Source organism: Girardinichthys multiradiatus, chromosome 4 (genome assembly GCF_021462225.1).
Source record: "Girardinichthys multiradiatus isolate DD_20200921_A chromosome 4, DD_fGirMul_XY1, whole genome shotgun sequence".
NCBI classification, from domain to species: domain Eukaryota; kingdom Metazoa; phylum Chordata; class Actinopteri; order Cyprinodontiformes; family Goodeidae; genus Girardinichthys; species Girardinichthys multiradiatus.
The window spans coordinates 33,722,021-33,745,059 of NC_061797.1; the positions used below are offsets into that span (position 1 = coordinate 33,722,021).

Below are 23,039 nucleotides of genomic sequence, written 5' to 3' on the forward strand. Positions count from 1 at the left end.
GGTAAAAATCCTATGACCAGTTTAAATAAGTTGCGAAGTCCAGGTCTACAAAATAATGAAATCGTCACTGTCTACTTAAAACTACGGTTCATAAAAACACAGAGGAATCAAACTCTGGGTTGCTTTATGTTAGCCTAAGCAGGAGAGATTTGCTCAAGACAACTCAATGGTAATCACAGCCTCCAATGAACTGCAAAAGCAGAGTTGTTACTCATCAACCCTGGCCTGGTTAGTTAAGTTGAACTATCATTTTAAGAATTCAACAAATAAAATCAGATGACGCAAGCTTTACTTAGTATTGCTTATGTGATTTCTGCTCATTTGTGATTTGTAAAGTGTGTTAAACAGAAAAGAAAATTATTACCTGTCATCATAAAAACAAAAACTTTTGCTGAAGCTATTTTGTACTAGGATTGCATGCAAACTCAGATATTTAAACTTTAAAAAATACAGGGGTTGGACAATGAAACACCTGTCATTTTAGTGTGGGAGGTTTCATGGCTAAATTGGACCAGCGTGGTAGCCAGTCTTCATAGATTGCACATTGCACCAGTAAGAGCAGAGTGTGAAGGTTCAATTAGCAGGGTAAGAGCACAGTTTTGCTCAAAATATTGAAATGCACACAACATTATGGGTGACATACCAGAGTTCAAAAGAGGACAAATTGTTGGTGCACGTCTTGCTGGCGCATTTGTGACCAAGACGGCAAGTCTTTGTGATGTATCAAGAGCCACGGTATCCAGGGTAATGTCAGCATACCACCAAGAAGGACGAACCACATCCAACAGGATTAACTGTGGACGCAAGAGGAAGCTGTCTGAAAGGGATGTTCGGGTGCTAACCCGGATTGTATCCAAAAAACATAAAACCACGGCTGCCCAAATCACGGCAGAATTAAATGTGCACCTCAACTCTCCTGTTTCCACCAGAACTGTCCGTCAGGAGCTCCACAGGGTCAATATACACGGCCGGGCTGCTATAGCCAAACCTTTGGTCACTTATGCCAATGCCAAACGTCGGTTTCAATGGTGCAAGGAACGCAAATCTTGGGCTGTGGACAATGTGAAACATGTATTGTTCTCTGATGAGTCCACCTTTACTGTTTTCCCCACATCCGGGACAGTTACGGTGTGGAGAAGCCCAAAGAAGCGTACCACCCACACTGTTGCATGCCCAGAGTGAAGCGTGGGGGTGGATCAGTGATGGTTTGGGCTGCCATATCATGACATTCCCTCGGCCCAATACTTGTGCTAGATGGGCGCATCACTGCCAAGGACTACCATTCTTGAGGACCATGTGCATCCAATGGTTCAAACATTGTATCCTGAAGGCGGTGCCGTGCATCAGGATGACAATGCACCAATACACACAGCAAAACTGGTCAAAGATTGGTTTGATGAACATGAAAGTGAAGTTGAACATCTCCCATGGCCTGCACAGTCACCAGATCTAAATATTATTGAGCCACTTTGGGGTGTTTTGGAGGAGCGAGTCAGGAAACGTTTTCCTCCACCAGTATCACGTAATGACCTGGCCACTATCCTGCAAGAAGAATGGCTTAAAATCCCTCTGACCACTGTGCAGGACTTGTATATGTCATTCCCAAGACAAATTGATGCCGTATTGGTCGCAAAAGGAGGCCCTACACCATACTAATAAATTATTGTGGTCTAAAACCAGGTGTTTCAGTTTCATTGTCCAACCCCTGTATATAGGTTAGTACAAGTAATTTATATTATTTGTATCTCTTTAAGTAGGACAGAATTTCAGATTATGCTTTAAATACAATATTCTATTGGGAATAAGTGACAAAAATGTAAGGAAAAAAGACGGGAATGTTTTATTAATGCAGCCTATTATAAATAAAAATAAAATGAATTCTTTGTGTTCTGTCATTACCTCTAACTTCGTCTCTGTAGCTTCTTTCACCTGTACAGCTCCTCTATCTCACTATGCTACGATTTAGTTTGGGTGATGAAGGATTATCCTTTTTATGTTTTAATGTTATTTAATGTTCTTACACACATACACCCACATTTTCACTTTCTAAGACTGCTTTGGTAAGAGTATTTTGTTCAAGTGGTGCTTTATTCGTCCTCTTTATTCATATTCTTCATAGCACTCTGAAATATGCACCTCTCCTCCATTGCGTGCACAGGCACACATTTACACACACAGACACAAGCTCTTAGATCACTTAGCTGGTGTGAACATGGGAGTAGACAGAGGAAAGGGAGCTGTCCAACACGGCTAGAGTTTATGTTCACAGGAGCCGTCTGTCTGTTCTGCAGCGACAGGAATTCATAGGGACCAAATTATATTAAAAAGATGGATATAAAACTTTAATGGAATGATAAAAAGGAAAGAAAAGCACGTGGTTCTCCCTCTGTTCTGTCATTAGTTCACTCTTTCCTTTTCCTCTTTCTTGTTCTGTTCCTCTTTTTATCCCTTTTCATCTATATTTTTATCTTTATTTTTTACCCTAGTTTTTATCTTACATTTCTTTTTACTTCTGTAAAAAGTAAAAAAAAACTTTTTTGTGCAACAAAGAAAAAAGTCGGAATAAGTAGAGAAAATAAAATATATACTAGGATAGCTAAAATAGTACATGTTGGCATATTTTCTATAAAATAGAATGACAATTTTATGGACACTTATCAGAAAAAAACTGTTAAATGGTGTCCTTCATTAGCTACCTGTTTGTAAAAGAATATCTACATCTTTAAAAAAAAAAAACAAGTGTCAGGGCAATTTGCGAAGGGCTTTTTAATATCAAATAGCTATTCTGATTGGATAACATCTCACCAATTGACCAAATATGCAAAATGATGTTTTATCCGTCTCCAAAAAGACGAATCATGCCAGAGAGAATATTCTTCTTGAAGAAATCACTTGTTCACCTTCTTAAGACTCAGTAAAATGGTCCAGCATTGTTAAAATTTCTTGATGCAACAAAGTGTGGCTATGACCAACATTTTTATTTATTATTTTTTGGCAATAGAGGCCTTTATTTTTGATAGTAGGCAGACAGGAAGTTGGGGCAAAGAGACGGGGAGACATTCGGTAAAGGTCGCCGGGTCCGGGACTCGAACCCGGGACGGTCGCGTCGAAGACTATAGCCTGTATAGCCTGTATATATATGGTCGCGTGCTAACCTCTACACCACCAGCACCGATCATTTCTAGTGATCAATAACGTCAAGAAAAGGCCTTTGACAATGTTGCACATATTCTAACCAGGACCTTATCAAATAGGGTGTATTCACACTTGCCACTTTTGGTCCGCTTTAAACGGACCAGAGTTCGTTTCCCTCCTTGGTCCGGACCTTTTGTGCAGGTGTGAATACAATCAAGCGAACGCTTGTCCGGACCAAACAACCGGACCGAGACCCACTTTTTGAGGTGGTCTCGGTCCGTTTCCAAACGTACTCTGGTGCGGTTCGCTTATGGTCTGAATACAAACCGGCCCCGATCCGAACCAACTACAAAAAGCGTACATTTCCTTGTACATAAAAAGCCACCGTAGCCGGTAGCAAAGGTGTGTGTTGTAAGGTAATCATACCTGATAAGCTGTGTGTTGCTTTAGCAACGCTACTGGTTTGCTGTGGGAAAAGGCACGTAGAGAACGTGGGCGTTCAGCACGCATTCTCCGACGGGGTTCTAAACTTATAAATGGGACGTCTCAAAGTCTGTGTTGAATGAGCTGCTCTTCACCCTCACAATAATATTGCAGCTTTAATAATGGTACAAATATGCAGAACACAGGTGCTGCACGCAGCACGTCTACAGTTGTTTTCCTACATTTCCGGGTCTGTGCTCTGTCCCGCCCCCGTCATTTATGTCCAATGGGAACAATGATCGTTACCCGCATGGCGTTGTTTACAAGTAATAGTTCACTTACAAAAAGTACAATGTGAAAACAAACCGCACCAAATGAAAAAAAACAAACAAATTCGCTTTTGGTCCGGACCAAACAAGCAGACCAAATGACTTTCCTGTTGTTAATACAAATGTAATATTAATGTCAACCTTCTATGAGAACCACAGAAGAAAAAAATTGTAAATTTACTTCGGTAGTCTAGTATGTTCTGCTGCAACATACAACCTTTCACAAGTGCTGATAGACATATTCAGTCTGTCCTGTGCGCATCCATTACTTTGTGGTTTGGCTCTGTTAGGAATAACCTTTATTAATATGCTCATATCTGTTTTTCCCTTTTATACTATAGTGAAATAAATATAAGTTCTAGTGTTTCCCTTTTGTTACAATAGGATAAGAATGCTCATAGACATACAGTACAAGGATAAATTTCAATTCAATTCAGTTTTATTTATATAGCGCTAATTCACAACACATGTTGTCTCAAGGCACTTCACAACAGTCAGGTACATACATTCCAATTAATCCTAACAATTGAACAGTGCTGTCGGAGTTAGCTTTTTATTCAAATTGGATAAAAAGTTTTTCTATCTAAGGAAACCCAGCAGATTGCATCCAGTCAGTGACTTGCAGCATTCCCTCCTCCTGAATGAGCATGTAGAGACAGTGGACAGTCACTGGCGTTGACTTTGCAGCAATCCCTCATACTGAGTATGCATGTAGCGACAGCGGAGAGGAAAAACTCCCTTTTAACAGGAAGAAACCTCCAGCAGAACCAGGCTCAGTGTGAGCGGCCATCTGCCACGACCGACTGGCCCAAGGATTGTCATAAATGACCTGAGGCTGGGGCACTGGGGTAGATAGTGGAGCAGCTGGTATAACTGGGTTGATTAAGAAAGCTACAGCACACTTAGATCAAGTATGGACACCCGCTACTACACAATCTAACAGATAGACACCACAATGGTGACACATAGTCTACTGATAATCACTGAGGGAGAGCACATCCATTGCATTGGAGTGCCAGATATAAAAACTGTATGTGACCTTCTATCGAGGCTCTTCGTCATCCTCTAACAGACTGCGACGGTCCGAGACGGGAGCCTCAGCGCTGATCTCTGTAATCATTCCTCTGTCTTAACTTAGATTAAAAAGAACTAAAAGTTAGAAACTGGTTGAGAGTCGTTCCTTTAAGAGTCTTTAGATAGAGTGTGCGATCGCTTCATGTGGACAAGGACCGGAGGGCTCCAAGGCGTCTGACCGCCAGCAGGGTGCGGTAGCTCGGACAAATTGGTGTTTCCGCCCACGCCCCGGAAGCAAAAACCACTTTTGGATAGGATAGGGTTGCCACGGAAGGACAACACATCACAGCAGCGGCCGCAACAGGTAAGGAGATTCCTATTAAAAATCTCCAGTGTTTTTCCTGTAAAAACACTCTGGCTGTGTTGTTAGTTCTGAGTGAGCTGTTTTTGTAATTCTTGGAGGCAGAGAAATGGTTCAGAATAATTGTTGCGAACGCGTTAATGAGTGATAAGACGTGTTAATAAGCGGTGCGATTTTAACTGTGACAGCCCGGGAAGAAAGGTACAATCTTCTAAAAGACAGCTAAAATCTAAGGGTGTAGGTTTTGAGTTCCTTTATTGTACACAAGGGAAGATCGGTTTCCTTCACACACAATATAAAAGCTACATCCCTGAATGAGACACCATACTTGGCTAGGGTTTGAACGGGTCCTGAGTTCCGCTTAACGGAATTCGAAAGCGCTGCCAAGGGGGAAGTATTAGGTTTCGATAGCTTCTTGAACTTCTTAAAAGATTCAAAAAGTTGCTTACTTCCTTGTGAGTAAAACACGCAGAGATAAATGCGCATCCTCGGTTTAGGTTTCGATGGTTCCTGTTTGCTCAGAATTAGCACAAAAGCCACCACCGAGAGGGAGTCTTGAGTTTTGATAGCTCTCTAATTTTTCCATAAGAAAAATTTTAAAGCCACTGGCTCCTTTTTGAATAAACAGCTGTATAAAGATAAAAGTGTAATATCAACTGGCCAGTGTGGATGTGTGTGAGTCGATAACAGCGAGCAGACTGAAGTGACGGGGGACATATTACACTGACGGACACTGACTGACTGCTACATGCTAAGCTAACACGCTAAGCTAACAGGCTAAGCTAACAGACCCTAGCTCACGAATAAACTCTGCTGTGATAAGCTTTGGTGTCTGAGAGATAACAAAATAAGCTCTCATGTGGACCAGGAAATGGTGCTGTACCGCCTGGTTGGCCAGAGTGTGTGAACGTGTGTGTGAAGTGAGAGAATGACTGAGAGGTCACTAGAAAATGAGCTCCCAGCTTGTTCTCTTGGAACAATGCTTGGAGACAGGGAGGATAAATATATTAGCAAGTTTCAACCACAAAGACGCTTTAACAAGTTAAAACAACAGTTTGATGGAGCTTGTTTGGGTCCCGGAAATAATTGTCGAGTCACCAGAAAAGGGTAAGAAAAATGTTTAAACCATTAAGTGACACAAAGTGGTTCCACTCTAAAAATGCTGTATTTACAGGGTAATCAAACTTTATGTGGCCAATGTTCGTTCATTTTGTCTGTCTGTTTTTGTGAAATGAATGTCTATTTCATGTTATGTAAAAATGAGGGTATAACAATTTAATTTAAATTGTTTTCTGATGTGAAACTAATGAGAATTTTGAGTTTTTAGGTCTGGAGAGGCAGTCCTGACCATGGACCGCCTGCTTGAAAGGTAAAAACATTTTAAACTATCTGACGCTCAGTGTTATTTATTAAATAAGGTATCACAATAATAATTAGAGACTACAAGAGCAGGTCTGATCCAGCAGTACCATAATAATATTAGGTCAGGTCTTTATGATAACACGAAAGGAAGTGCCAGAAAGGGACAATCTCTCCCCTCAAAACATAATTTTAAAAGATGATCAAATTACACTAAAATGTAACACAAGATAAAATGCACCTTAACAGAATTACTGAACTGGACTGAAATGAAGAAAACTTGAGTTAACTGAAACAAACTTTAGTTACTTGAAATAAATATAAAGTGTAATTTATAGCTGACTGAAATTGTACAGTGCGTTTATAAAACTGGGTAAGACAAACTAAGGGTATAAGACATAACATGCCCTTCATTTTTGTGTTCATCAATTTCATTAAGCCTTCTAAACGGATACGTTTTTCCACAAGACTCAGTTACAGTTAAATGTAATTGAACCAAATTTTAAAAAATGGTATCTATGGTTAATACTTACATTCACAATTAAATGAACACAATACTCTGACCCTTTTGATGCCTACACTACACATAAAAAGAGACCAATCGAGGTATGGAAAGAGATTAAAATAAGCACTAGAACTAATGAAATTAGCACTTTGCATTATTAGAATAATAACAACTAATACAAACTAGTGACCCAACTCTTAAATATAATAAGGACTTACTGCATTACAAAATATAGATAGATCTAAATAAGCCTAGATTAGAATAGAACATTCAGAGCCGTTATAATCTTGCTGATGAATACCACAAAAAATGTTATGAAACCAGATGATTACAAGAGAGCAGCTTTATCATGGCCAAACAGAAACATTTGCTGGGCAGACCCAATGTCCTTCGACCTGATTTTGACTTTATTTAACCCTATCATGGCACATATTATGTATGTAAAGAAATAAAAGGTATAATTGGCAGCACTGACAACTGATTATTTCAAGGGTAACCCCTTGAGATGCACCATCTCATTTTTGATAGGGTCCTTGCAGAACAGAAGATAAACAACAGTAAAACATATCAAACAAATGTGAAAAAATCACACAAAAATACCCACAACATTCTCAAGGACCCACAAACACACACTCTCACAACCACATAGTCACACACACTCTCACAACCACCAGCATAGCAAGTGCATAGCACATAGACTGGACAGGGCCCAACTGTAACAATTAGGTTTGCAGAGAAGATCATAAGAGCTGCCTTTCCCTCCATCCAGGGCTTCTAAAAATCCATGGTCAGGGAATGGGCCACTAACATCTCTGCAGACCCCACACATCCTGCATTTGTACTGTTTAGACATGTCCCTTTAGGTCGCCCCTACCCTGCACCAATTGCAAAAACCAACCACCACAGAGGCATCTTCTTTCCCTAGGCTGTCTCTCTGATGACTACAATGAACATCTTACAGCCTGAGTAGTCAGCTACTTTACTATGAAACAAAGTAAGCATTTTTGCAGTATAAACAAGAAATTATTGAGTGTGCATGCAAATAAACTGCTCAAAACAAAATAAGGGGAAAGCTCAAATAACACATCCTAGATCTGAATGAATGACATATTCTCATTGAATACTTTGTTCTGTACAAAGTTGTATTTTCTGACAACAAAATCACACAAAAGGGATCTCCTCCTGGACTAAAGCATCCGCCAACTCCTGGACAGTCTATGGTGCAACGTGACGTTGGTGGATGGAGCGAGACGAGATGTCCCAGATGTGCTCAATCGGATTCAGGTCTGGGGAACGGGCAGGCCAGTCAATAGCTTTAATGTCTTCATCTTGCAGGAACTGCTGACACACTCCAGCCACATGAGGTCCAGCATTGTCCTGCATTAGGAGGAACCCAGGGCCAACTGCACCAGCATATAGTCTCACAAGGGGTCTGAGGATCTCATCTCAGTACCTAATGGCAGTCAGGCTACCTCTGGTGAGCACATGGAGGGGCATGCGGCCCTCCAAAGAAATGCCACCCCACACCATTACTGACCCACTGCCAAACTGGTCATGCTGAAGGATGTTGCAGGCAGCAGATCGCTCTCCACGGTGTCTCCAGACTCTGTCACATCTGTCACGTCCTCAGTGTGAACCTGCTTTCATCTGTGAAGAGCACAAGGCGCCAGTGGCGAATTTGCCAATCTTGCTGTTCTCCCCACAAATGGGGGCTGTGAACACAACCCCCTTTTGTGGACGTCGGGCCCTCATACCATCCTCATGTGCAGACACATGCACATTTGTGGCCTGCTGGAGGTCATTTTGCAGGGCTCTGGCAGTGCTCCTCCTGTTCCTCCTTGCACAAAGGCGGAGGTAGTGGTCCTGCTGCTGGGTTGTTGCCCTCCTACGGCCTCCTCCACGTCTCCTGGTGTACTGGCCTGTCTCCTGGTAGCGCCTCCAGGCTCTGGACACTACGCTGACAGACACAGCAAACCTTCTTGCCACAGCTCGCATTGATGTGCCATCCTGGATGAGCTGCACTACCTGAGCCACTTGTGTGGGTTGTAGAGTCCGTCTCATGCTACCACGAGTGTGAAAGAACCACCAACATTCAAAAGTGACCAAAACATCAGCCAGAAAGCATAGGTACTGAGAAGTGGTCTGTGGTCCCCACCTGCAGAACCACTCCTTTATTGAGTGTGTCTTGCTAATTGCCAAAGATTTCCTCCTGTTGTCTTTTCCATTTGAACAACAACATGTGGAATTGATTGTCAATCAGTGTTGCTTCCTAAGTGGACAGTTTGATTTCACAGAAGTTTGATTTGAGCACATCTGGGACATCATGTCTCGCTCCATCCACCAACATCACGTTGCACCACAGACTGTCCAGGAGTTGGTGGATGCTTTAGTCCAGGTCCTGGAGGAGATCCCTCAGGAGACCATCTGCCGTCTCATCAGGAGCATGCCCAGGAGTTGTAGGGAGGTCATACAGACACGTGGAGGCCACACACAATACTGAGCCTCATTTTGACTTGTTTTAAGGACATTACATCAAAGTTGGATCAGCCTGTAGTGTGTTTTTCCACTTTAATTTTGTGTGTGACTCCAAATCCAGGCCTCCATTGGTTAATACATTTGATTTCCATGGATGATTTCTGTGTGATTTTGTTGTCAGCACATTCAACTTTGTACAGAACAAAGTATTCAATGAGAATATTTCATTCATTCAGATCTAGGATGTTATTTGAGTGTTCCCTTTATTTGTTTGAGCAGTGTACAATATATATATACATATATATATAATTTGTTTTTTTTACATAAATCAAAGAAGCAACTTTTTAGAACTGTTCTGACCCAGATGACATAGGTCCATAAAGTAGCTTTGGTTGACAGGAGCAGAAGAGTCCTTCTCCATCAAAAACTCCAGTGTTTCTGCTGTGGAAAACTACCTTTTTTGTCTTGCAACATAAAATACTATCGCTTACATACAGAACTCATTTGTGTACTACAGTGTTCTCATTTACAGACTGTATGAGTAATACATTTTCACCCATGCATTTTTGTGTGATTTTGTTGACAGCACATTCAGCTTTGTACAGAACAAAATATTCAATGAGATTATTTCATTCATTCAGATCTAGGATGTATTTGAGTGTTCCCTTTATTTTATTTATATATATCCCTATGTGGGTATAGTTTTGTCAAGTAAACATTTTGACTAATTTGATCTTACTTCACTATTTATTATGGATGTTAAAATAAATTGAGGTCATCACTTGCCCCAGTTGCAGTGTCAAATGGTGCCCCCTGGAAGAATGTACGTATAGCTCTACTGTCTGAGTATATTTTTACCAGGTACACAAAAAATGTACTTTGGTATTAAGTACTTTGAATTCTTTGTTACTGCCTCAAACTCTAGAGAAGGAAGAAAAAACATTTATTTCAAGCACTGCATTGTTGTACATGGGAGACTTTGCATTGTAAAGAACCACCAAGCACTCCTGACCAAGTCTGACAAGCAGTGTGGCTATTATTATGACCCAGTGGCGTGTTTAAATATCTGATAGAGACTCTATATGCTTGAGAGTTGGTGTGCATATAGATGTATTTGTTGGTGTGTGCATGTACATGCGTGTTTGTGTGTTTGTTGGAGGGAAATCAATTCTGCATAACAATGAGAAAAACACAGAGCTGTAATTTAATGCATCCTAAATGTCTGCAGTTGTGTGTGTCTCAGTTAGTATGTGCATGCAATGTAAGAAAATTCACTTGTGCTCAAGTAAATGTGCAGCTACATGCATAAGCATGCACATGCTTTGTATGCATTTCTGTGTGTAGGTATGCATGTATCAATGTATGCAAAACTCAGCTGCTTAATGATAATGTATGTGATAATAGCGCGGTGCTAATTAATTTATAACTTTGCACTGAGGAGGCTGTTCCAGTGGCTAATATGATTCTATTACAACAATTAGCCCACAATGACAATGGCTAGGTCACTCACACACAGAGACACACCTTACAGTATGCAAATCTAACCCTGTCAGTGTGTTTCACCCAATTCAGCCTTTGCCCATGTTTCTAACACCTCTTTTCCTTTTATATTTTCCTTTTGCAATTGTGACTTACAGTACTTATTTACTTACAGTAACTTAAAAAATGTTATGCACAATGTTGGCCTGTTTTATTATTAGTAAATTGGCCACATACCCTGCTTATGGACTGTGTTTATCATGGTATGTCGTTAGGTTTCTTGCATTTAGAGTTGTGGTCTTAGAATTTTACATTTGTAATTTCCTGTTTTATTTTGGTTACTCTGGTCCATTCTGCTCTGTGACTTCCTGTTTGCTTTCTCTCCTGATTCTGTGTTTTTGTCGATATCCTTTTTCCTTTTATTTTAGTCCTTTTTCTAATTTCTGGTGTTTTAGGTTTCATCACTTAGCTGCTCACACTCTGCTAATGTATCTCACACATGTCTCTTATTCCCCTGATCACCTCTCCTCTGTAAATATTCCCCTCTGGTTGATAAAGTCTCTGCTGGTTTTATTCTGTTGTCTGTTTCCTGTCCTTGTGTCTCAAACTTTGGATTTCTGACATTGACTTTGTTTCGGTAATTATCCTTATCATCATTGCAAATCATTGCATTGTTGCACTCATCACTGCCTCCAGTCTGCATTAAGTTAGGTCCTACAACCAGCTAAACTGACACTGCTTTGAACACAACATGCTTGTTTTCCAGTACTTTAGATCAAAATCAGCAAATAAGTCAATATCACTTAAATTTAACTGTGATTTATCAGCACTGTGGACAAGCTAACAATGCATGCTATTAACCAGTTGCTGAGTTCACTTCTAAATTTCTCAAGATTTGTGCTATATGTAGGACATTATACAAAATTACCTAAACTGTTTCTAGCAACCACTGCTGGAAAACAACCCACAAAACAGCATCAGTGCTGTGTTTGACCCTAACACCTAAATATTCATGCCTATCATCATACTATCAACTACATTGTTTTCCCTTGTTATTTACAACACCTGTTTTTGCACTTGAATTGGATTTGTAATTGCATTCACCTTTGAAAAATAATTGCACAAAATATTACACTTACACGTGTCAGTACTTACAATCCTCTGAGGTGCGTAGGGTTGTCCAAGGCCCCACTGTTTGCCCATAGGAATGTGAAACCACCACTCTGAACAGGTAGTTTGTGAATGGTGACAAACCCTCTACATAATAGGACTGGGTGTGTGTTGCTTTTTCCAAAAGCCTAAGAAAGGATGAACACAAACAACACATTTATGGAAATGCAGTTTAGATCTAGTTAACATAAAAGGATGTCAAAGATGAATGTTTTTAAAGATGCTCTGATTGTAACCAGTAGAATTACATCAATGCTGATGTTATAAGATAGCTAACAAAATGTACTGCTCTAACCAGGGGTCTCGTTAACTAAATATTTTTCTTTTTTGACCGTTTTATTTAAACGGTGATGAAAAAATATGAAGGCCATCAGTCATTTTGACGGATTGCAATTCACACCCCTAACCACTTGGTGGCGAGTTAGCATATTAATTAGCCGTTTACTCCCGTGGAGGCGCTGAAGCAGAGTGCTTGCTTCTCTAGTGTGGCAGCAGAGCACGGATTCAGCCTCCAGAACAACATCCACATTAAGTCATCTGTCTGAGGCAAAAGTGCAAACCTCATGACATCTGCAGAAAACCCACTCTAGATATTTGATTTGGCTGCGCAATTCAGGTCCATTGTGACCAGGAGGAAGTTGTGAGACTGTGCGTTCAGACCACAGCAGGTGATCTGTTCATATTTTAAGTGCAATCATTTAATTTCATTGTTTACCAGTAGTTACTGGGACCACAGTCAGTTTTTTTTGCCACTGCGTAGAAAATATGTTATTTATTCATCTGGATGATGTGAATAGTCTGTTCATCTTGTTCAGACTGCTTAATAGGACCAATAGGACTACTAGTGCAGGCCAGTCACAGGTGACTGGCCTGCACTAGTAGTCCTATTAAGCACATCATCATTTAAAATCAACCCTGCTGATTATCAATATTCAAGAACCTGTCTCATTGCCTACAAAATTACTAAACAGCCTTTAGTACAATAAGATTCATGATTCACTTTAATGTCTTATTATTAAGATTGCACACAAGGTTAGGGCTACGGTTTTTATTTCTCCAGCATCACTTTCTTTAATACAGGTCCTTCTCAGAATATTAGCATATTGTGATAAAGTTCATTATTTTCCATAATGTAATGATGAAAATTTAACATTCATATATTTTAGATTCATTGCACACTAACTGAAATATTTCAGGTCTTTTATTGTCTTAATACGGATGATTTTGGCACACAGCTCATGAAAACCCAAAATTCCTATCTCACAAAATTAGCATATTTCATCCGACCAATAAAAGAAAAGTGTTTTTAATACAAAAAATGTCAACCGTCACATAATCATGTACAGTTATGCACTCAATACTTGGTCGGGAATCCTTTTGCAGAAATGACTGCTTCAATGCGGCGTGGCATGGAGGCAATCAGCCTGTGGCACTGCTGAGGTCTTATGGAGGCCCAGGATGCTTCGATAGCGGCCTTTAGCTCATCCAGAGTGTTGGGTCTTGAGTCTCTCAACGTTCTCTTCACAATATCCCACAGATTCTCTATGGGGTTCAGGTCAGGAGAGTTGGCAGGCCAATTGAGCACAGTGATACCATGGTCAGTAAACCATTTACCAGTGGTTTTGGCACTGTGAGCAGGTGCCAGGTCGTGCTGAAAAATGAAATCTTCATCTCCATAAAGCTTTTCAGCAGATGGAAGCATGAAGTGCTCCAAAATCTCCTGATAGCTAGCTGCATTGACCCTGCCCTTGATAAAACACAGTGGACCAACACCAGCAGCTGACACGGCACCCCAGACCATCACTGACTGTGGGTACTTGACACTGGACCTCTGGCATTTTGGCATTTCCTTCTCCCCAGTCTTCCTCCAGACTCTGGCACCTTGATTTCCGAATGACATGCAGAATTTGCTTTCATCCGAAAAAAGTACTTTGGACCACTGAGCAACAGTCCAGTGCTGCTTCTCTGTAGCCCAGGTCTGGGGAATGCGGCACCTGTAGCCCATTTCCTGCACACGCCTGTGCACGGTGGCTCTGGATGTTTCTACTCCAGACTCAGTCCACTGCTTCCGCAGGTCCCCCAAGGTCTGGAATCGGCCCTTCTCCAAAATCTTCCTCAGGGTCCAGTCACCTCTTCTCGTTGTGCAGCGTTTTCTGCCACACTTTTTCCTTCCCACAGACTTCCCACTGAGGTGCCTTGATACAGCACTCTGGGAACAGCCTATTCGTTCAGAAATTTCTTTCTGTGTCTTACCCTCTTGCTTGAGGGTGTCAATAGTGGCCTTCTGGACAGCAGTCAGGTCGGCAGTCTTACCCATGATTGGGGTTTTGAGTGATGAACCAGGCTGGGAGTTTTAAAGGCCTCAGGAATCTTTTGCAGGTATTTAGAGTTAACTCGTTGATTCAGATGATTAGGTTCATAGCTCGTTTAGAGACCCTTTTAATGATATGCTAATTTTGTGAGATAGGAATTTTGGGTTTTCATGAGCTGTATGCCACAATCATCCGTATTAAGACAATAAAAGACCTGAAATATTTCAGTTAGTGTGCAATGAATCTAAAATATATGAATGTTAAATTTTCATCATGACATTATGGAAAATAATGAACTTTATCACAATATGCTAATATTTTGAGAAGGACCTGTACCTTCTAAATTGCTTTATATATTTTGTGCAAAATTTTAAAAATTATGTTACATTTTAAATTACCACCTCACACAGAGCAGGATAAGAAATTAAGCAATATAAGAGATTGCAAACCTGATCCCATATAGTACAGTCACACAAAAGAATGTAGGACAAAGTAAAAGAAAACTGTCATAAATGAGACACCGTTGACCATTTACCATCAGATGGATGGAGGGAATGAATGAATGAATAAATCAGATAACAATGAGATTTCCATAGCAGAGGAGGAGGAGGGCATGGCTGTCTGATATATAATACATGTAGCTAGTCATTTATTTATTACCACAGAATGAGAGCCTCCTCTTCTTGGATTAAATTGCAATTTGTTGTCAGGAAGCATGTAATGAATACATATCAGATTCACACCTTCTCTCTTTTTATTCTGTCCCAATTCCTCGACCTCACTCTTCCTCCTTCAATTTATTTTTTTGTCTTTTGGCTCTCCTTGTTGTTCTTATAATCTATTATATTGATATGAGAGGTTCTGCTTTGATATATAATGTACCTATTTTTAAGAGTATGCATATCTTTATTTTTTTACATTTTAGAAAGATAATTATGTGACATATTTTGAAGTGCTGTGTGTTATAGCCTACCAATGACTTCGAGTAGGATAGCTAGTACAACAGAAAATACTCAGTTACTGAGCTAATTAGCCAATCACATGCCAGAAGCTTAACGCATTAAGGGACCTAAATGTGGTAAAGATTACTTGCTGAAATTCAAACCAAGCATCACAATGGGGAAGAAAGAGGATTTAAGTGACTGAAAATTGGATGTTTGTTGGTGCCAGACAGGCTGGTTTGGGTATTTCAGAAACTGCTGTTTAAGTGGGATTTTCACACACAACTATCTCTCTGGTTGACAGAGAATAGTTTGAAAAAGAAAAAATATCCAATGTGCAGCAGTTGTGTGGAGAAATATCCTTTTTGTCCCTTTCAAAGGTTAGAGAAGAATCGTTGTGACATGATAGAAAGGCAACTTGAAGCTCAAATTACAACCAGAGAATGCAGAATACCCTCACTGAATGCACAGCACATCACACCTTGAAACAGATGGGTCACAGCAGCAGAAGACCACACCTATTGCCACTCATGTCAGCCCAGAACAGGAAACATGAGGCTAAAATTTGCAAAGGCTCCAAAAATGTTGACAATAAAAGATTGTAAAACATTCTCTGTTCCATAGATTCTCAATCTGCAGCTACAACATTGACATGATAAGGTTAGAATAAGGCATAAGAAAGCATGGATCAATCTTGCTTGGTACCAATGGTTCAGGTTGGTGGTACTGTGTAATGGTTTGGGGGATATTTTCTTGACATGCTTTGTGCCCATTAGTACTAAGAAAGCTTCATGTAAACTCCACAGCCTATCTGAGTATTGTTTCTGGCCATGTCCATCACTTTATGACCACAGTGTACCTATCTTCAGATGGCTACTTCCAGCAAGATAACACACCATATCACAAAGCTCAGTTTTTCTGAAACTGGTTTCTTGAACAAGTTTGTCGTACTTCAACAGCCTCCAGAGTTGCCCAATCTCTAGCTAACAGAACCCTTTTGGAATGCCGTGGAATAAAGATTTTGCATAATGGATGTGCAGCTGACATATCTGCAGCAACGGTGTACTGCTAACATGCCAACATGAACCAAAATCTCATGTGAAATGTTTCCCCACGCATTGTTGAATGAATTTCATTAAAAAATAAAGCACTTCTGAAGACAAAAGGGAATCCAATCCAATACAAGCAATGTGCACCTTATAAGGTGGCCAGTAAATTGTTTATCTCATTATATCAACTTGAAGTTTTGAATATTGTTTCAAAGTTAACCTTGTGTGACTTTAAACTTTTTATAATGTACATACTAACTTTTACTTTTAACCCCTTGTAGAAAATTGGCACATATTCACCTGAAATCACCACACAGCCAGGTGGAATATGCATACCTCTACCTGTCAGTTGATGCATAATGAACACATAAAGAACCGTACTGGAATTACTTTGCCGTTGAGTGGTCGGAGTCATCCTCAACTATGCCTAATTAAATAAATGAATTAGGCCTAGTTCATTTTAAATGGATATTAATGGTAAAAAACTAATAATTTCCCTGCTGGGGTTATTAACGTATGTGTCTATATTTGTTTACCTATTCATCTGTAAATTTCATGTTCTCTGTTACCTGAAGATAGAGCTCTGTGGAGACGTTCTCATTTGCAAGCTGTACATGAGTGGGCCTGGTGCGTTGGGGTTGACAGGTGCAGACCACGATACATTTAGACTGGCGCTGGTTGCGTTGACTACAGTCAGAGGGGACAATCCATCTGGGGCTATGAAGAAACACATTTTTATTAGGTGAAGCCGTTTTCTTGTTTACCAACACAACAAAGACAAAGTGAGAAGAATAAGAAAATATCGGAAATAAGGACAATCAACGTTTGACCAGAGTGTTGACTGGGTGAAATGAGAACAGCCCCTCTGATGCATAAAGTGACCCTTCAATCAAACATGACTCTCCTGCTAGAAACAACTGATTGCTGAAGAAATCGTATTACTGAAGTCCAATTGCAAAGACAGATCACACATGTGCACACAGAAAATGCTAAAACCACAACAATAGCAGTAGCTGACCAACATGAACGATAATTTTAATGCAAAAATATAGAAATGAAACCACAGAAAAGCAAAGTAAGCAAACTAAGGGCCACCACCTACAAAAGTGTATTTGTACAACTACCTCAGAAGGAAGACAGAAAAAATTTATTGAAAAATAGTTAATTTTTTATTTAGAAATATGAACATTTGTATTTCTTTTTAAAGAATCTGATTTCAGACATAATTTGCACCTGTGCTGACATTGTAGATAAAGAAATACTGCTGTCTTGCAAGCGTAATGCCTATAAATGTACTATATCTTTGTTCAGGTTGCTCGTTTTAACATGTTTTTACAGCTGAAGAAGTTTTTGATATTTCCAATGTATTCCTTTCAGTTACCCTTGTCTTTTCCAGAGGGATGCACATGCAGATGAATGTTCATTCCCTCAGTGTCCACCTGTAAATCATGACAAGATGTTTTGCTTGCCTTCTCGCATACACCAATATCTGTACGCAACACAAAAATCCTGGAGAAACACACACATACTGTTGAGCCTGTGTCTTTCTCATGCTGTGTTAGCAGGTACAATATCAGAGGTGTCACTAATCGTTTTAAACTATGCACTTTTATGTTCACTTCTTTCTCTCTGCTCTCCTCCTACTCTGCTCTTCTGTCTTATGCTGCGCTATCTTCTCTCTGTTCTTTCATGAAACAAGGACGCATCAAGACAGTTTGCCTTAAAGAAGTCTAAAGAGATGCCAGAGGCACAGAGGTAAAAGGAGAGATGGAAAGAGAGGAAACGTCTTGTATTTAAAATTTATACTTTCTTGTGCCTTTGTTTTGAACTTGAACAGCAGAACTTTCCTAAGTCTGTCTTTTGTTGTTTCCTGACTAAGACATGGGAACAAAAAAGGATGAATTCAATGCTTTCAGCAGGATTGCTAACTTTTTATTTACAAATTTGTGTGCACCTGTTTGATTAGCATCTTCTCCAGACTGCTGAAATAAACATCAGTCTGTACATTCCTTTATACCTTCTGTGTCATTCTGCATGAATTTTGTAATAGCTCTTATCTCGAAGATAAGGAATATTACTTTTAAGATTAGGTGTCTGAAACATTTCAGCATCTCATTTAATTTGATCTCAGTTTGCAAAATCGAGATACATAACTGGTTCTAATGAGTCATTATCATTTTAAATTGGTTGAAAGATTTAGAAATTGAATTAACAAATGTGGTTTCAAATAAATTAAAAAAATCCCAAGTAGTTGGTATTTCTTCATCTTATACTTTAACTAACAAAAGAGAACGGAACAAATGAAAAGAACAACCAAAAGTGGTGTTGGCATTTGATTGCTTTTGCTGTACCAAGGGAAAATATTTAATCATTTCTATTTCAGAGAACTACAAGATGGTGATTTCAAAGAACATTCATTTTGCAGATTTCTTTATTAATGCAAAGGCTGAAGAAGTTTTTAGCTTACCCAAAATATAAATCTGCTGATGCTGATTCTTTTAGCAACCTGCATGTGTTCATTGCCAAGTTATAGGTGTGTTTGGACTACAGAAACCTTTTCCAGGAACCTTTTGGGCTAATTTTTTTTATTCCAACACCACCACTACCTCCACTGCATCTGGCAGTGTAAAAAGTACCAGAGAAGGAATTTAAGCCAGTGTATGTCATAATCCTCCGGTATTTAATTTTTAATTTGTGCTTATGTTTTGATCACTTCTGAGTTCTTTATTAAGGATTAAAAGGTCTTGCCATATAGTTCATATTTGTGTTTACTTTTCCATTTCATGTGTTCTACCCTCTGTGCATTTTGACTTATTCTCTTATTGTTAGTGTCAGGCCTTTTCAACTTGGTATGTAGTTACTTTTTTTTCTAGTTTAACTCCCTATGTGTCAATTAGTCTCCTTCCCTCAGCCTCCCCGTTTGCTGTCTGCCTCAGCTGATCCAAATTCCTGATTAACTTACCTGGATCCAATGTGATTCTCCATCCTTCCCTTAGCATATTAGCTTACTAGCTTTTATTGTTCTTTGTTGATTCCTTGTGTTATGCTCCCTGTGCTCCAAGTGCTCCTCTTCCTGTGATTTCCGCTCTTCTCCTTGCTCGTACTTGTCGTCTTCCGCCATATCTGGGACTGGGTCGCGGGGACAGCAGACTCAGCAGAGACACCCAGACTTCCCTCTCCCCAGACACCTCCTCCAGCTCCTCTGGGGGGATCCCAATGCGTTCCCAGGCCAGCCAAGAGACATAGTCCCTCCAGCGTGGGCCATCCCCTGGAACACCTCCCGAGGGAGGTGTCCAGGAAGCATCCGGAATAGATGCCCGAGCCACCTCAACTGGTTCCTCTTTATGTGGAGGAGCAGCGGCTCTATTCCGAGCTCCTCCTGGATGGCCGAGCTCCTCCCTCTATCTCTAAGGGGGTGCCCGGCCACCCTACGGAGGAAGCTCATTTCAGCCGCTTGTATCCGGGATCTCGTTGTTTGGGTCATGACCCAAAGTTCATGGCCATGCTGTGTATTATTAAAAATCTTCTCTTTTTGCCACAGTCAGTCTCTCGACTTGGGTTCTCTACCAACTACAAACATAACAGTGTAGAAATTTACACCAGACAAAGGCCTGGGTATGATGGAAGTAATTTTTTTCATTTACCTTGAACTATCGAATGGAGTTTTGTGAAAGGAGAGTGCCAAGCATTTCAAATTGAATTAATTTCTTTTTTCAGCAATATAACTCAATTATATTAGCTTAAACTTGTCTATATCTCATATTGTGTGTTAATTTGAACTGTAATGAGTTTTAAATCATTGACATATGCTGATCAATATCTGTGAAGAAAGAGAGAGTAAGTCCTTCCTGTCGGAGTAATATTCTGGAATTTACAATTGTTTATTTTACTTCTTTATTTATTATTGAATAAAACAACCACAGCTGCTGTAAAATATTACCAGATTTCAATTTAGGAAACGAGGCACACAGCCGCACCATGTGTGTGTGCAGTTAATGCTCCTTAGAGACATAGCTCATATATTAATTACAAAAAATCTAAATACTACAAATTTCCTCTGCTGTTTAAGTGATTGTAAACTTGTTTCAGAGTGTAATGGCTGTCATGGATTGAGAACAGTGGACTGAAGTCCTCTTCTCCTTTCCTCTTGCCTTGATAGTGAGAAAATGTTCGTTACATTTTTAAGTAGAGGTGTTTAGTGACTATATAAACTTTAAAGTGGCATCGCTGGGACAGAATCATTGGTCATGGTTTAATTGATGAAAATAATTAGTGAACCAATTAATGCTTTCACAACTGTAGTCATTTGGTAACAAAAACATTTGGAACCAGGCTTGATCAGTTCTCTTTCAACATTCGTTTTTGTATCTCACTATGGGACACGCCCCCAGCGCCTGACCCCCAGAAGCTCTATTACATTACGCCAGTCCTGACTGGCCCACAGAATGACGTCCGCTCTGGGAGAAGGGACATCTTTTCCCAGTATAAATGCCCAACGTAACCCAGGTGATCTTCAGTCTAACACCTCTTCTCACTCCTAGTCAGCAACTATTGAGCTAGCTTAACTGTTCACAGAGCGAGCCAACAACTCAGGCACTTCTCAATACCTGTACTTGGTGGTTCTGAGTTTTACAACCGCTGGTCTGTCAAACAGCATCAGCTGCAACTGGTCACCAAACTAGCTACGCCTTTTCGCTTCAGTTTTAAACGAAGCATACGTAGTTGCGAAGTTAGCTTCTGTACTCGGCATGGACAGGGCCAAGCCACCGACTAGAACTTGCACATGTGGCAGCCTCATTTCTGGAGCAGATGCACATCCTGTCTGTGCTTTGTGTCTAGGGCTGCAACATGCTCGGGATGGGTTAGCATCAACAGTGAGCTGTGAACACTGCACAGCTCTCTTAAATCTCAATGCCACAGGCTAGCGCGCCAAGGTAGCCTGTCGGAGATTGATCCTCTGCTGGGGGTATCCAATCCCCTGCCACCAATCACCGCTACCGATGAGGGACAGCCCCCTTTGCGAGGAGCCAGTTGGGGCGACCAGCTTCACGCTGTCACCCCACTACTTGACCCAGAGGAAGATGACACCGACCTCCTGGATTTCAGTAATTGTGCTGGTGCAGAAACTGACTCCGAGGCGGAATCTGTTAGTCTCGGGTCTGACGACTATGAGCAGGACGGGGAACTTTCTCCATCCCGTCGGCTGCGAACCCAAGGAGGCGGGTGACACCCGCTGTAGCGGCCCTCCAAACCCAACTGCATCGAATCTGCACGATGTCTGTAGAAGACCAGCTGCAAAGCTGAGCAATGAATGGCTGGAAACCCTCACGGAGACCACTGTTGGACCACTTGTTTGCTGAATATTGGATCATTTGCACGTTGCTGGACGCCACTATGCCTTTCCAACATTATCGGCCATTTTGTACCGCAGGATAGTCTGTCCTACAAAACCCAGCGGCCACTGCGACTGATATGACGGGGCCGTCCCAGGTCTGACGTCACAAGAGGTAATATAGGAAGGCGAACGTTTGAAAGAAGCGCTTTCACGTTGGATAACGGACCAACATCTGAAGCATCTCTCTCTGGAGAAGAAAAGCCCATGGGGATTTTCATTTATTTCTCTCCATTGGCCAACAAATAATTAATGAAAGAGGTTTCTGGAATAAGAATGCCAGAAATTTCACTTTGCTGATCGAAGACGTGAGTTTAACACGTAACCAAAAAACCACGGAGTTTCAAGGAGACGCAACTTTCCCTCCTTGTTTTGTACCAGTCGACTATTGACAGTCCGTCATAATTTTTCTACCTTTCTGCCACGGAGGCCGCCAAGGAAGAAAACGGTTGAGTATCCGCGGACGCATGGAACTCTTCAACCCCTTTCTCTCTCTCACTCGCTGCCCCAGAAGGAAGACTTCAACAAGTAAAATCTACCTTTTATTTTTATTTCTTTTTTAGGAATAGCGTGGGCAGGGTAGAGTAGGATTGTTAGGGCGATTAGAATCGCTACTTATAGTCTGATGTGTTTCTGAATTGTATGTGCATGCAACATTGTATTGAAACTTTGATGTGCTGTGTTGATTTCTGAGGCCGCCGTGTCTCGCAAGTTTGTGTCTTTACCGTGCGAACACCTGAGCGGAGGTGTGTGGTAGAACTGGACTGCTATAATAACCTTATAGTGAAATTCTACCATTTTCTTTGTCTTCAGTTTCATGTCTTACTAGCTTGCCGCCAAAGGTTTTATAACCCTTTTTGTGCGCAGACCCTCGCTCAGAGTTGGGGGATGCTTTATGACCTAGTATAACTGCATTACAGTTTGGGAGGGGCAATCTCAAACTCCGTTCAACACCATATTCCCTTGTCATATTATCACTTTTGCCATAACTGCTGGTTGATTCCATACACACCCACTGCTGTTTTGCTTTATTTTGTTTAGTTAGATATTTTACCCTTTGTGTAGAACTTTACATGTTTGAGTAGGTGAAGATTA

At 40.6% G+C, this 23,039-nt stretch overlaps 1 protein-coding gene across 1 annotated transcript in view; it reads right to left on the minus strand.

Annotated features, from left to right (window-relative positions):
* The window catches only part of ush2a (Usher syndrome 2A (autosomal recessive, mild)), a 360,158-nt gene that overhangs the window by 156,181 nt on the left and 180,938 nt on the right, over nt 1–23,039 (minus strand). Inside the window, exons 49-50 of the mRNA XM_047364117.1 lie at nt 17,122–17,269; nt 12,236–12,378 (exon numbers count right to left, since the gene is read on the minus strand). Coding sequence (XP_047220073.1) covers nt 12,236–12,378; nt 17,122–17,269 — 291 coding nt within the window. The remainder of the gene's footprint in view (nt 1–12,235; nt 12,379–17,121; nt 17,270–23,039) is intronic.